The sequence below is a fragment of the Poecilia reticulata genome, chromosome 14 (genome assembly GCF_904066995.2).
Source record: "Poecilia reticulata chromosome 14, P_reticulata-male-v2, whole genome shotgun sequence".
In the NCBI taxonomy this organism is placed as follows: Eukaryota; Metazoa; Chordata; class Actinopteri; order Cyprinodontiformes; family Poeciliidae; genus Poecilia; species Poecilia reticulata.
Window position 1 is genome coordinate 20438811 of NC_088843.1, and position 13565 is coordinate 20452375.

The following is a 13565-nucleotide window of genomic DNA, read 5'->3' on the forward strand; positions in this document are numbered from 1 at the left end:
AGACATTACTGTGTAATGTGCTTCCGCAAGTCGTTGTCTTGCACTCAGCATTATATTTTAAAATCACCAAAACAGCAGTGTGAGAAGCGGGATATTGGAGGGTACCAAAAATGAAACAATGTGTCGCTCCCGGTTTGCATTTCGACAGAAACGGAGTAATGAGAGTCACATGGAGAAACAGCTGGGAGTAGGGATATTGCGTTTGTAGCTTAAAGTAAAATGTAACACTCTTGGGTGTGACTCACTAAACAAATTTTTCTGCTAATCTCTGTGTTGGGAGAGTTGAGAACTGATGGTGTAAAAAAACAGCAGCAATGAACAATGTAGCAAGAAATCTTCAAAACGAAGTCCATTGTTCAGATGTTGTTAAGGGCAAGACACATGCTCTTAGCACTTCAGCCTGGTGGCTATGGCAACAAGAGACAAAGGTCCATAGAAATCTCTGTGAGTTGTACTGGAAACATATGGAGCATGTTCATTAACTCATAAGGTGACAGGCGAGCGTCACGGTATTTTATTTGGCCTGATATTTCTTGACAATATTTTCCGCTTATCAACAATTTGCAAGGATTCAGAAATAGAAAATGAAAAAAATAGAAAAATATTCATGGAAAAAACCTTGTCTTTGTGATTCCCGTCCTATTTCCAATCATTTGAATCATCTTTTTGTGTTCTAAGTTTTTTCTGTTTCATTTCGGGGACGGAAACTGGCAGCATAATATCAGAATGAACCAGTCACTCTCACAATCTAAACTGAACATATATGACATCCAAAATACCAGATTAAATGAAAGACCCAAAATACAAATTAACCTGATTTAAAACAGATGCTTACTGCATTTTTATTTGTTTATTTACTTATATTCAGACTGGTAAGACGCTGGCTTGTGTAAGAATCACTAGTCTACAGTCATGGCCAAAAATTTTGAGAATGATTCGAATGTTAATTTTTACAAAGTCTAGTGCTTCAGTTTTTATAATGGCAATTTACATATACTCCAGAATGTTATAAAGAGTGATCAGCTTAAAAGCAATTAATTGCAAAGTCAATATTTGCCTAGAAAATGAACTTTATCCCCCAAAACACATTTCAACTTCATTGCAGCCTTAAAAGGACCAGCTAACATTGTTTCAGTGATTGCTCCATTAACGCAGGTGTGGGTGTTGATGAGGACAATCTGTCATGATTAAGTAAGAATGACACCACTGGACACTTTAAAAAGAGGCTGGTGCTTGGCATCATTGTTTCTTCTCTGTGAACCATGGTTGCACTGCACAAAAATGGCCCAACAGGGAAGAGTATCGCAGCTAGAAAGATTGCACCTCAGTCAACAATCTATCGCATCATCAAGAACTTCAAGGAAAGAGGTCAGGAAAAACATCAGGGACAGACTGATATTCTGCAAAAGGTACAGGGAGTGGACTGCTGAGGACTGGGGTAAAGTCATTTTGTCTGATGAATCCCCTTTCCGATTGTTTGAGACATCTGGAAAACAGCTTGTTCGGAGAAGACGAGGTGAGAGCTACCACCAGTCTTGTCTCATGCCAACTGTAAAGCATCCTGAAACCATTCATGTGTGGGGTTGCTTCTCAGCCAAGGGAGTCGGCTCTCTCACAGTCTTGCCTAAAAACACAGCCATGAATAAAGAATGGTACCAAAATGTCCACCGAGAGCAACTTCTCCCAACCGTCCAAGAGCAGTTTGGTGATGAACAATGCCTTTTCCAGCATGATGGAGCACCTTGCCATAAAGCAAAGGTGATAACTAACTGGCTCAGGGAACAAAACAGAGAATTTGGGTCCATGGCCTGGAAACTCCCCAGATCTTAATCCCATTGAAAACTTGTGGTCAATCATCAAGAGACGAGTGGACAAATAAAAACCCAGGAATTCTGACAAAATGCAAGCATTGATTGTGCAAGTATGGACTGCTATCAGTCAGGATTTGGTCCAGTAGTTGGTTGAGAGCATGCCAGGGAGAATTGCAGAGGTCCTGAAGAAGAGGGGTCAACACTGCAAATATTGACTTGTTGCATTAACTCATTCTGTCAATAAAAGCTTTTGTTACTCATGATATGATTGCAATTGTATTTCTGTATGTGATGAAAACATCTGACATACACACATGAAAACCAGAGGGCAGCAGATCATGTGAAAACATATTTGTGTCATTCTCAAAACTTTTGGCCATAACTGTACAACCGGCCACCTACACCCACTGTCAGGACTAAAAATATAGATTATTATTAATAACTTTAGCATTGAATGCTAATATTTTTATTATTTTACCATGTACAATGAACTGTTGTGATTCCATAGAGTTGTATTTATGTTTCTGTGCTTTGGCAAATATTGGCTGAACATATCTTCTGAATAATATTCAATTATATATGTTTAAATGGTTTACTAAATGATCATTATCGATGGTCTGTCAAAGTGTCTTCTTCACACTGCACAAAAAATCTAAGTGAAAAGATTTAGTTTAGGAAGCCTTTGTTGGGACCTTTTTTTATTTATTTTGTGTGACACACATTTAGTTATTTAACACGATCAGTAAGACAAAAAGCCATCAGGGTCACGGCTCACTTATTAATGAGCAATAAAGGATTGTTATGCAATTTGGATTTATCTTTTATAGTAAAGTTTAACACAAAGATGTGTTAAACTTTACATTCAGTGAAAAATGTAAGCATTCATAGTGAAATAAATAGGTCAACTGTATATATATATATGTGTGTGTGTGTCTGTGTGTGTTTCTAATCCTGCACACCACGCCTTCACCCATATATGACCTTGCACCGATAGACAATTCATTTAGCCCTTTTTAAGCATCTACTGTTTATTTTTGGCAACATGCTGATAGATTTCTTAATATTTATTTATATACTTTTTCATAAAAATGTCTTATCTTGATGAGAAAGTGTTGGTAAAGTCTGGATGCGTGAACACGCGTGAGATCCGTTTGATTGGACGTTTCAGACTCTGACTGATAAAATGTTCCGCTTCAGCTGAACTTCCAACGGCCTAATGAAGGAGTTGTTTACTCCCACTTCAGTGGACGATGCTTCTCAGTTTCCGCTGGTAAATTGGTGAGAGTCACAACTGAAGTCGGGCAGACAGTAAAACAGTCCAACTAACTGAGCATTTAAGCCATTTTGCTTCAGCCAATACATATTAATTGTGTTTGTGTCCAACTGACATCAAAGAAAAGCATTTTATTTTTTGTATATATTCTTCAATCCTTGGACTGCCGCTGCGAAACCAAAAGCTGTCAGTTTATACACCCGTTAACATAACGCCACAGAGTCCTTGGCTTAAGTTGGAAGTAATCCCAGCGGTTTGGTGAATCTAAATGTTAACAGTGACGAGGAAAACAGCGCGGTGCAAAATCTGATGCAAGGTTTTACTGTGTTGTGGCGCATTTTGTCTTGTTTGCCGTTTGTGGATCCGATGGACAGCAGTGGAGGGAAAATCTGTGACTTTTACTGGTTTTAGTTGGTCTTTTCTTCAGCAGCTCAAGGCAGCTGATTTACAGAGTGTATAAGCTTCTTAGCAGCAAACAGCACAGGGACAAAGTTAGATAGGAGCAGCAAATGAGGAGGATTTAACTGCTGAAGAGAAAAAAAAAAGTTTGCCCTCAGGAGTTTTCCAGAAAAGTTCTAAAGGGTAAAAGCTGGAAGTTTATGATGTGAACACACACACACACACACACACACACAAAACATTAACTCACTGATAATATTTTTCAATATAATATAGTATATATAGTAATCACTGGTGTGAGCTCCATATATGTACTGACATAAAAGTCTTTGTCAGTAAAGTTTTTGGGGATGCTTCTACAGTCCCAATAAAGAATGGAACTATTATTTCTGCCCTAATATTTCCTGGGTCAAATCCAGATCTGTCATTAATAATAACGATAAGTTTACAGTCGGATTTTGTCATCTGCTATGTGGAAATGCGGTTAAAATGCGTTCGGCTCTCCGAGCTTACTTTAGATCATTTAAGACAAACGAAAGAAGCTCTCCCTCCACCACCTTTGTCCCGCAGGAAGTGTTTGTCCACTAGTTCAGATTCGCGTCAGAGCTTTGATGGAGTACTCTGATAGAAGTGTGCACACACACACACGCGCACACACACCCCCACACACGCACACACACACACACACACGCACACACACGCACACGCACACACACACACACACAGCTGTCGCCTCTGACCCTGCAGTGGCAGTAAGAAGTGACAGCTTGAGTAATGCTCTTCATCCTGTGAGGTCCATTGAACTGAAGGTTAGGCATTGTGTGCTTGGAAGGAAAACAATAATCTGTCTTTAATATGAATTCTTTGTCACCAGGTCTGTCCCAGAGCCTCCAGCCTGAGAGCTTACTGAGCTGCATTCTCATATCTACAGACATGTTCTGTTTTCCTAAGACAATCCCTTATAAACCTGACTGTACTGTAATCACATTGCTCCTGATTGATGGCTCTCTGAATCTTTTAAAACTCTTCTTTGTTAACCTTTCGTCTCACATTTATTTTATTTATTTAGTCATTTTGAGCCTGTGGAGTCCGATCTATTAATCATATAGCATGAAGAGCAAATATGAAGTACAAACTGGAAGCATGAGCACTTATAACATTGGTGTTTACAAATGTTATAAACATAAAAAGTTTTAAATTATACCTCCAGGCACTTTGCAGATTTGGCTTCTTGCTGCTCTCCTCTCCCACAGCGTTTATTTCTTTCGCTAGATAGTTAATTTATAAAGCTCTACTGTGATTATTCAAACCAGAAACACTCCTAAGCAGAAACAGATGGTGTGATAAGTAGAAAACCAAGTATCTTAGTTTGTAAGAAAAAAAAGAGAGACAAAAAGGCGAAGAAGACCCAGTTCAAACACTGATATAGAATGAGTCCACATTGATCTGATCACATTTAGAATAACTTTCTTGAGAACGCCTTCAGAACTGTCCTTGGGTTTGTATTAGATCAGCAGTTTGAATGTAATGAGTGAATAAATGTATTATATCCTGGGATACATTGAAGGGAAACCTGCAGACCTTACGTTGCTCCTGGTAGCTTGCTGTGTTACCTACTAAGCTCTTAAATAAATAAAAAATACACACCCAATATCATACTGTGAAAGAGTCGGTAAGTAACTTTAATTAAAAAAATTGTTTTCACATTTTTGTTCAAACTGTCACTATGTCACAAACTGTAAACTGTCAGTAGGAGACAGATAATGTGTGATAGAAAATGAGCTTCTCTGCTTCCTTCCAGTGCTTCTACTGCCATCTACACCGCTAGGTCAGAAACAACCAATCAGAGCTCCTCCTGGCTCTGATTGGTTGTTTCTGACTGGGAGCGGTGCATTTCTGCAGATGGCAGTAGAACAACAGGAAAGGGCCAGGGGAACTCCATTTTTTTTCACAGATTGCCTTTCCCATGTTATACTATCATGACAGTAGTGACAGTTTTAACAAATACGTAAAAACACACATTTTTAAATAAAAGTTACTTTTATTTCTTAAGAAAACCTAAATCTTTTGTTAAGGAAAGATTTAGGTTTAATTAAGTTACTTTTAGGAGCTCATTGAAACAGCTTGTGTTAAAAATTGCAAAGCACAAGATATATATTTTTCAAGGAATATCCACTTGTATTTTTTTATGAACTAATGAAAGTGTATGTGAGTTAGCTGCCATCTGTTTTACTACAGTGCTTTTTTATGGGTTAATATCTCTAGTGACTGTGGGGTGAAATGTGATTTTGTTAAACCTCACATTCCCCTCTCTCTTTGTATCTCCTAAGCCTCACAGTGATGCTTTTGAAGAGTTTGTGGCTGAAATAAGTCTTCAAAATGTGACTAATCTTAGTAAAGGTCACAATAAACTAGCTGTACGGACTGAACGCATCTTATCTTATTGAAATATCAGCAGAAATGTTGAGTCCTGAGCCCGACTCCATTTGCAACATGGGTAGAGTTTCGGCTCATCTCCATGCAAAGCGGCTAACTGGGATCAGTCAGTCTTTCAGGGTGGATTTTAATGCCAGGTGTGAATAGTGTTCTATCAAAACACTTCACCTGTCTGTATCGATTTTTCTTTTTTTTGGCTGTAAGTGAGAGTTTCCATTCTTACCTTCATGAAAATAAGTCTGTAAAAATCAGCAACAATGGACTTCATTTATTTTTAATCGGTTAAAGAAAGGAATGAAAGCAACATTGAGTTTCATCAGAACGAGGCCTGCTGAGGAAACTGTAGGCCGACATGTTGGTTCTTCTTGCTCTGAAACTTTACTTGTTGCATCTTTTGCCCCTGACGTTTATATAGTCTCATTAGAAAGATCGACACGCTGAATCTCACCTTGGTATTTCCATTAAGTCCCAAAATGACAGACAACTGGACCCTGCAGAGGACAGTGAGGGGAGCTGAGAAGGTTTTTCTTTTTTGAATTGGTTCTTCATAACACTTGTATTTGTGTTAATTATTTAACATGGAATTGAGTTGTGTTCAGTTTTAAATCATATATTAGTATGCGTGAGTTCTAATAAAATGTTTAGCGTAAAAAGTTGTCTTTTTGACATTGCATTTTTTTTAATAACTGCTTTTTTCACCCATCCTTCTAGTTTACTGAGAGTCTATTTAAAACTACTTGTTGGCTTTGCAGAGGAGGTTTGAGTCTGTCATAAATTGTTAATTTAATTTTTTTTTCCCTCAAAGTCAACAAAGTGTCTTTGAACATAAGCCAGGCACATCTTGATTTATTATTTTAACTATAAGCTCGAGAAAAACACCTGCATCTTGGGATGACCTCAGAGGTGCCAGATGCTGATTGGCAGCTAGAATAATTACAGAAATAAAAGTAAAGTATCAGGTTATATTTGACTGTGCAATAAAGAAAAATTGTTATAAAAACAATTTACAACCATTTTCTGTAAATTAGCTTGTTTGACAGACTAATAGATAATTATTATAGGATTGCAGCTTTATAATCAGTTTGTCTCCAAAATAACAGTGTTTGCTCAAGTTGCTGTTGAGGCTCTATTCAGGTTATCAGATTTAAATAACTATATTCTTTCATATATTCATATATTCTCAGTTCATAAAAGCCTTTGAAGCTGCTGCACAAGAGGACACAGAATAAGTGTTGTTCTACGTTTTCTACCTTTCAAAAAACTGCTCCTCACCCAAGACATGCATGTTCTTTGTAATATTTGAAACCACACACCGTGTGGCAGCGATAACACATCATCCGGTATTCCTGGAATACTCTGGTAGAGGAAGCAGAGTGGGAACATTGCCGTTGAGACTTGTCAACAGCAATGTCGTCTTGTGTCGGCTTTGAAGAGAGCAGCAGTAAGTAGAGTTGTCCCAATCAGGTTGTTTGTTGTCCTTGTTTACAGTCAGAATTGTTGTGGAATAAGCTTTTCCCAATGCAACCCCAGTTTTATACGTCAATAAAGATATAACAAATTTGTAGCTTCGGGCTTCATGACTCAACAGTAAGAAAGAGGCTGGGTGGAAATGGCATCAAACTTCTGCTGATAGAGAAAAAAGAAAGCAAAGGTCTGTCTGTTTAAAAAAAATAAAATAAAAATAACCTCACACTGTACATTAGTGTAGATTCCCAGTTATCCAGGAAATGACAATCATTTGTTTAGATTGATGGCAACTGGATTTCAATGAGAGAATAAGTTTGGTATGATCTTGATGATGCTCCAGGCTTTTTGGGGGGGAAACAATTCTTTGTGTGTGTGCATTTTGGAGAAATAGCATTCTAGGAGTAAAACAGTGTGTTGGCAGTGACGGCTCTTTGGCCTCAGGACGTGGATGACATGATGTAATGCACCCATGTCTTTTTCACAGCACTGTATTCTGTTACAAGGTACATGTGAGGTCTTTTTTTGTTTTTTTTAAGCATACATCCCAATCACAGCCAAGAGCTCAGTGGTCCAAGTGAGAATGAGCTTTTATTTTTATTTTTTTGGGGGGTCTGGGGGCAGCCTCTTCCCCCTACAACCAGTTTCTGTAACTCATAGATGTCAGACTGATTTTCGTTTTGGGCCAAATGAAGGTCATGAATGCTCTTAAAGGGCCAGTTGTGCAAGAATGTATTGATAAAAACCCATTCACAAACTGTTAAAATTACATAAAATTATTGAATTTTTTTTCAGTCCCTCCAGTATTTTTGGGATTCTTTTTGGGATTAAAAAATATCAAAAATCAAAGTGTTTGTGGTGCTAATTTGGAAATATTTGCTTTATCTCCGCTTATTTATGACGATATCTGCAACTTTTTTATTACTCACTGTTTAGATCATGGACTATAATATGACATCAGTTGAAGCTGAGGTAGCTGTTTAGTACAAGTAAAGTTTTTGGACAATTTTTGAAAATAATCTGCATTAAACTCCCAGTTATTAGCTAAAAAAAGTGTGGGAATTTGTTCATTTTGTGTGAATTTCCACAATAATTCTCAAAAACCTGAAGGGACTGATTGCTATAATTTGGCAGTAGGCATACAAAAACTGCATTGAATGATGACATAATATTTAACCGTGTTTAGTCTAGACACAAAAAGTGACGGCGGGCCAGATTTGGCCCACGGGCCTTGAGTTTGACACATGCGCTCTAACTGCTTAATTCAGTTCAGCGTCGTCCGTCTCCAGAAGTCGGTGTGCGAGAGGTCGGGAACAGTCTGGAGCTCTTGTGCCGTCACAGGGAGTGACAGAGACGAGCGTGATGGACAGGCGCTCTCACACTCACGTCTCCTTCCTGTGGGGAATAGTGCCAAGCACTCTGGCTGCTATCCACAGTCACCCTGATCATAAAAAAAAAACAAAACAAAAAAAACAGTTGTGCCACCCTGGGTTTTTTTTTTTTTTTTGTAAATGAACGACTATTAATTTCATGTAAAATATGCATCATCCGCCGGCTTAAACAAAAAGGCCACAGTTTAATGACTGACTGACCTTTAGATTTTTTTTAAGGCCATTACAGCTCCTCCAGCAGATATTTCTGCACATGATCACCCTGCTTTTTTTTTTCTCCTCCCACCGCTGAACACTAATGAGACGTGTTACCTCCCGTCACATACACACCTCCTGCTGGTTTCTGTGCAGTCTCTTAATAGTTCAATTGCAGCATACATAACACCACGTCTGCACAATTTGTCAGCTTGAAATACTAATGCAAAGTAATGACTAAATAATTAAATACGGTTGTAGTTATACAATTAATATATTTAACAAGGAGCATCTATATTATCTGCTGCTACATTTGGCCTTTTCTGTTCGGTCCAGCTGCCCTTTAGTCATGTTGTTGCTGACACTCTTGTTGCTCATCGTCTCTCTTAGCCTTGTTCATGACATTCCTCTCACACATTATTACACACACACACACACACACTCATTCAATTCAGCAGGGACGTGCTAATCTGTGAATCTATGATTTCTTTTTTAACTCTATTTACAAGGAACAGTGTCTGGGGTTAGCAAACACTTCTGGCTGTGTGAGGCTCTACGGGTGTCTGTGAGCTGCACAGAAACCATTAGTGTAATAAATAATGCCCCTTTACTGCTTCTTTCACAGTCAGTTTTTCTTCTTTTCTATCTTTTTTTCTATGCCTTTTTTCCCCTCAATTATCAGCGTTTATTGGCCAGTAGCAGAAATCACAGACCGGCGCTGTACCGTCGCAGAAGCGGAAAGAGAAGAGAAAACATTCTACTCGAGAGAAATTAGAAGTTTAATATGAGTAAAGTGTAAGGATTATTTACATAGAAGTACAAGAGTAGTGCATATAACTGAAGCGAAGGTTTCCAAATCTTACAACGCCAGGACAGAATGTTATATTGAATTATTTCAAGGTTTATTTGAAGACATTATTTCAATTTCCACAATTGTAAAAGTTTGCAAACGGTTCTTTAACATGTGGTGTTGTGTGTAATTGTTGAGAGTGGGACTGTGAGACTTCTGGAAAATGTATCCAGTTCGTAATTCACTTCCTGATACTTGGCTTGGTTTATTTATTTCCCCATGATGTTGTTTTGCACTCCTGTGCCTCCATCTAACACAAATGTTGTGATTGAATACAAGTTATTTTGACTATGCTGATGGCAAGGTTTGTTTATCTGTATATTGAAATTTGTAAAAGAAAGCCAAAGGTTTCTGATCCTGATGAAGTCCACTAGCTGGCAAAGAATGTTTCTCAATATTTCAAGTGTTGCCAGAGCCCTCATCTCACCACATGCTTTAAAAGAAATCACATATCTTCTATTTTAATTAGTCTCTGACATTCCATCCGACTCTGTTAAGTGTACCTGATACTTTTTAGATTAGATCAGATTAATAACCTGCTTCAGCAAATTTTGTAATCACTTAACTGTGACTGAAGTAAAGTAACATTTGCCGTTTCAAAGTCATTTTCCAGTGTGGATTATATTCCAGTTACTGAACTTCTCACTACATTTTAGTTTATTTCGAGTTTTTCATCGAATTAACAACGTTGTGGTTGCTGTTTTGTTGGATGTGACGTGTTGTAGGTTCGTTGGATCAAATACAGCTTAGAAAAAGCAATTCCTATGAAGTAGTACCTTAAATATGGTTAGAAGTTTACACAGCCTCTACATCTTTCTTGGGATTTCAGCACTTGTTCTTTCCACCAGTCACTACAGGACTTTCTGTTGTTGTGCTAAGAAACAGTGAATCCTCAGGACAGAAATAGCTGCCAAGCGCCACGTGATACTGTTTGACTAGACTAGGGTCATTTCCAGCGAAGGCGGCTCGGGTTTTGGCACGCCCTTGTTTGGCACGGTACGGCTAATTTTATTAGCGGTTATGAAAAATTATGAGAATGCTTGGAAAGCTTTCAAGGCACAACCGCTAAAGCATTATGGTCAAAAGGGAATACATTTTCAGCTGATTTGGTTGTGGCTCTTTTAACTTTTTCTTGGACAATTTCTAGCTTTAGATGCGCGTGGGAAATAGATTGACTGGTAAATCGAGAGCTTCACCTTTTGGCTCGGCTCTCTCTTCTCCATGACAGAGCGGTGCATCGCCCACCTGTCCGTCTCCTGCTTCACTTTTCCGTAACTTGGCGAGCACTTTACTCTCTCCCGTCTCACACCGCGGCTTTTCTTGGAGGTGCTGGCTGTCATCCCGATCTACTTCATACTTGACCATCAACTGCTCCAGTGAAAACTTTAGATCACGTTCTGACGATACCAACAGAACCACATCATTCACAAAAAACAAGAGATCTGATTCTGAGGTCACCAAAATAGATAGATCCCCTACACACCTTGGCTCCCGCCTAGAAATTCTGTCCATGAAGGTTACGGACAGAATCGGTGACAATGGGTAATGAGTTCAACTTAGTGCGTGCAATGGCTGATCGATATTGCTATGCTTATATAAATTAATTGGGTGATGTTATCCATGTGTTTGATGCAATTCGTTGGGCAAAACTACCAATTTGCAGCCTTGACCTTGTTGACATTTTCGGCTCAACTTACAACATGTAACGACAGACTACCACTCCTGCAATTAGTTTTGCAATGCAACCGTTTCTACCGCAAATCACTGCTCAAAATGCTAATAGTTTGTATCGTTCTTTCTGCCACCCAGATGCAGCGTCGATAGCAAAGTCTCTCGAGTGGCTTGGCTCAACCGTACCACCATTCTGTTCGCGGGGACGGAGAAGTGGTCTTTGGATCCTCGCGTCATCCTGATGGAAAACACCGCCATCACAGAGTACAGCATTCAGATCCAAAATGTCAACGTTCACGACGAGGGACCTTACGTCTGTTCCATTCTCACCAACAAGAAACCAAAATCCACAAAAGTGCATCTCATCGTTCAAGGTAAGTCGTCGGATTGCGCGGAGCTGCGGCAGCTTTGTCAGGGATCCGTTTCGGCTGCCAGATGTCAATCTCTTGTCCCCTTTGGGTGTTCGCTGTCAGGCTAAAAATCAAAGGGGAAAGCTTTGAAGGGTGTGATTAGATGATTTTTTAAAGAGTATCAGACCTGATGATGAAACTGACATTCATTTGCAATTTGATTTTAAATTCCCTGCCAATATTAATAGCGGGTGTTGTACAATAAAAAAAAAAGAAAAAATCTTTCATCTTGATGATGAAATCAGTTTAATCCACGCTTTCTACAGCCATTGAGCTCAGTAATCAAGGATTTTTATGAGAAGTCTAAACCCTGTGGCTACACCAGAAGACATTTAATGAAAGATCAAACATAATTACTACATTAGCTGGTAGAGATATCTGATGGAGAATCAAAATGAGAATGTGCAACATCAGAACTGAGCCGTCTGCCATCCTAAGCAGATAAAGAATCCCCTGTTTATGATTCTGTAATCCGCAGAGAAAACAACTCGAGTAAAACGTGTTCCATGGAACTCAATAAGACAATAAAATGATCTTATTAACTTAAGAATTTTTTTCTCTCATTAAATTATAACCTTAATTACCACCGGCCAACATTAATTAACAACGTTATCTAAATATGTTGAAACGAATAACCCCGAAGCGTTAGACCCTGGCTTTAATCAAATCAAATATTAGCCAAGTCTCTCGCAAAATATTATGCATTCACAAAATGTCATTTTTCTATCTATCCATGTTCGCTAACCGTGAAAAGGCTCGTACAGTCTGCACCACTCCAGTCTCATAAACAGATCTGGAGATAACACAAATTAAAACAGAATTAAAACATTTTGACTATTCATTGGCGCATGTGAGAGTGTGTGAACGCCAACATCCTGGAGGTGTTCCCTCATAGTTCTTAAATTACAGTGTAAACAAATATTTCCGCTAAAGTGCTCTGTGTGAAAGCACTAATACTATAGCATTTTACAATACCACTGTTGTTACATTAGCTAGTTAGACATTAGATGCTCACAGAAAATCCATGTTTTGATTACTGTACTTACTGCCATCACAATATTAACTACTAGAGTATTACAGTACACACAACACATGCATAATTCACCTGATACTAAAAGAAGAAAAAAGGCAAATGCTTTTTCCTGGTTCTTTTAAACAGAACATTACAAACTGAAGAGGCTAGTTGCAAACTGCAACTAGCAACATCTTGCTAGTTGCAGTTTGCTAGTGAAAGTAAAACTGTGGTGCTGGAGCCGTAATATCTGAGTGACACTGTGACAGGCTGACGTTACATGGGAGCTGAAAGTCCCCTGTTGCTGTTTTACGTGGCTGACATCTAGAGGCCTTATCATTATTGGGGAAACACAATGGTTTCAATTCCACAATGTGTCAGTATGGAAATGTGGATACTGTTAAAAAAAACCCACACACACACAGTGTTGGAACCAAAAATGTGTGATTTGAGGGCTGGATTCAAACCCCATGCTGCCTATTGAGGACCACTGCTCTACAAATAATCACCTTCTCTATAAGCCGTCTATTTGTCATAGAACGGACCAAGAATAGAACCTTTTTGCAGTCCCACTCCTACTGCACACCTCACTGCTGTCTCACTGTTCTTGTACATACCATGGGCCACTACCTCTCCAGACCTCCTCCTGCTGT

General features: G+C 38.8%; 1 protein-coding gene across 4 annotated transcripts in view; it reads left to right on the plus strand.

The window, feature by feature from the left end:
• opcml (opioid binding protein/cell adhesion molecule-like) overlaps window positions 1-13565 on the plus strand; it is a 285958-nt gene that overhangs the window by 207816 nt on the left and 64577 nt on the right. For all 4 annotated transcript variants that reach the window (XM_081615739.1, XM_081615740.1, XM_081615738.1 and 1 more), the window contains one exon: window positions 11629-11864. In XM_081615739.1, the coding sequence (XP_081471865.1) occupies window positions 11629-11864 (236 nt within the window). The remainder of the gene's footprint in view (window positions 1-11628; window positions 11865-13565) is intronic.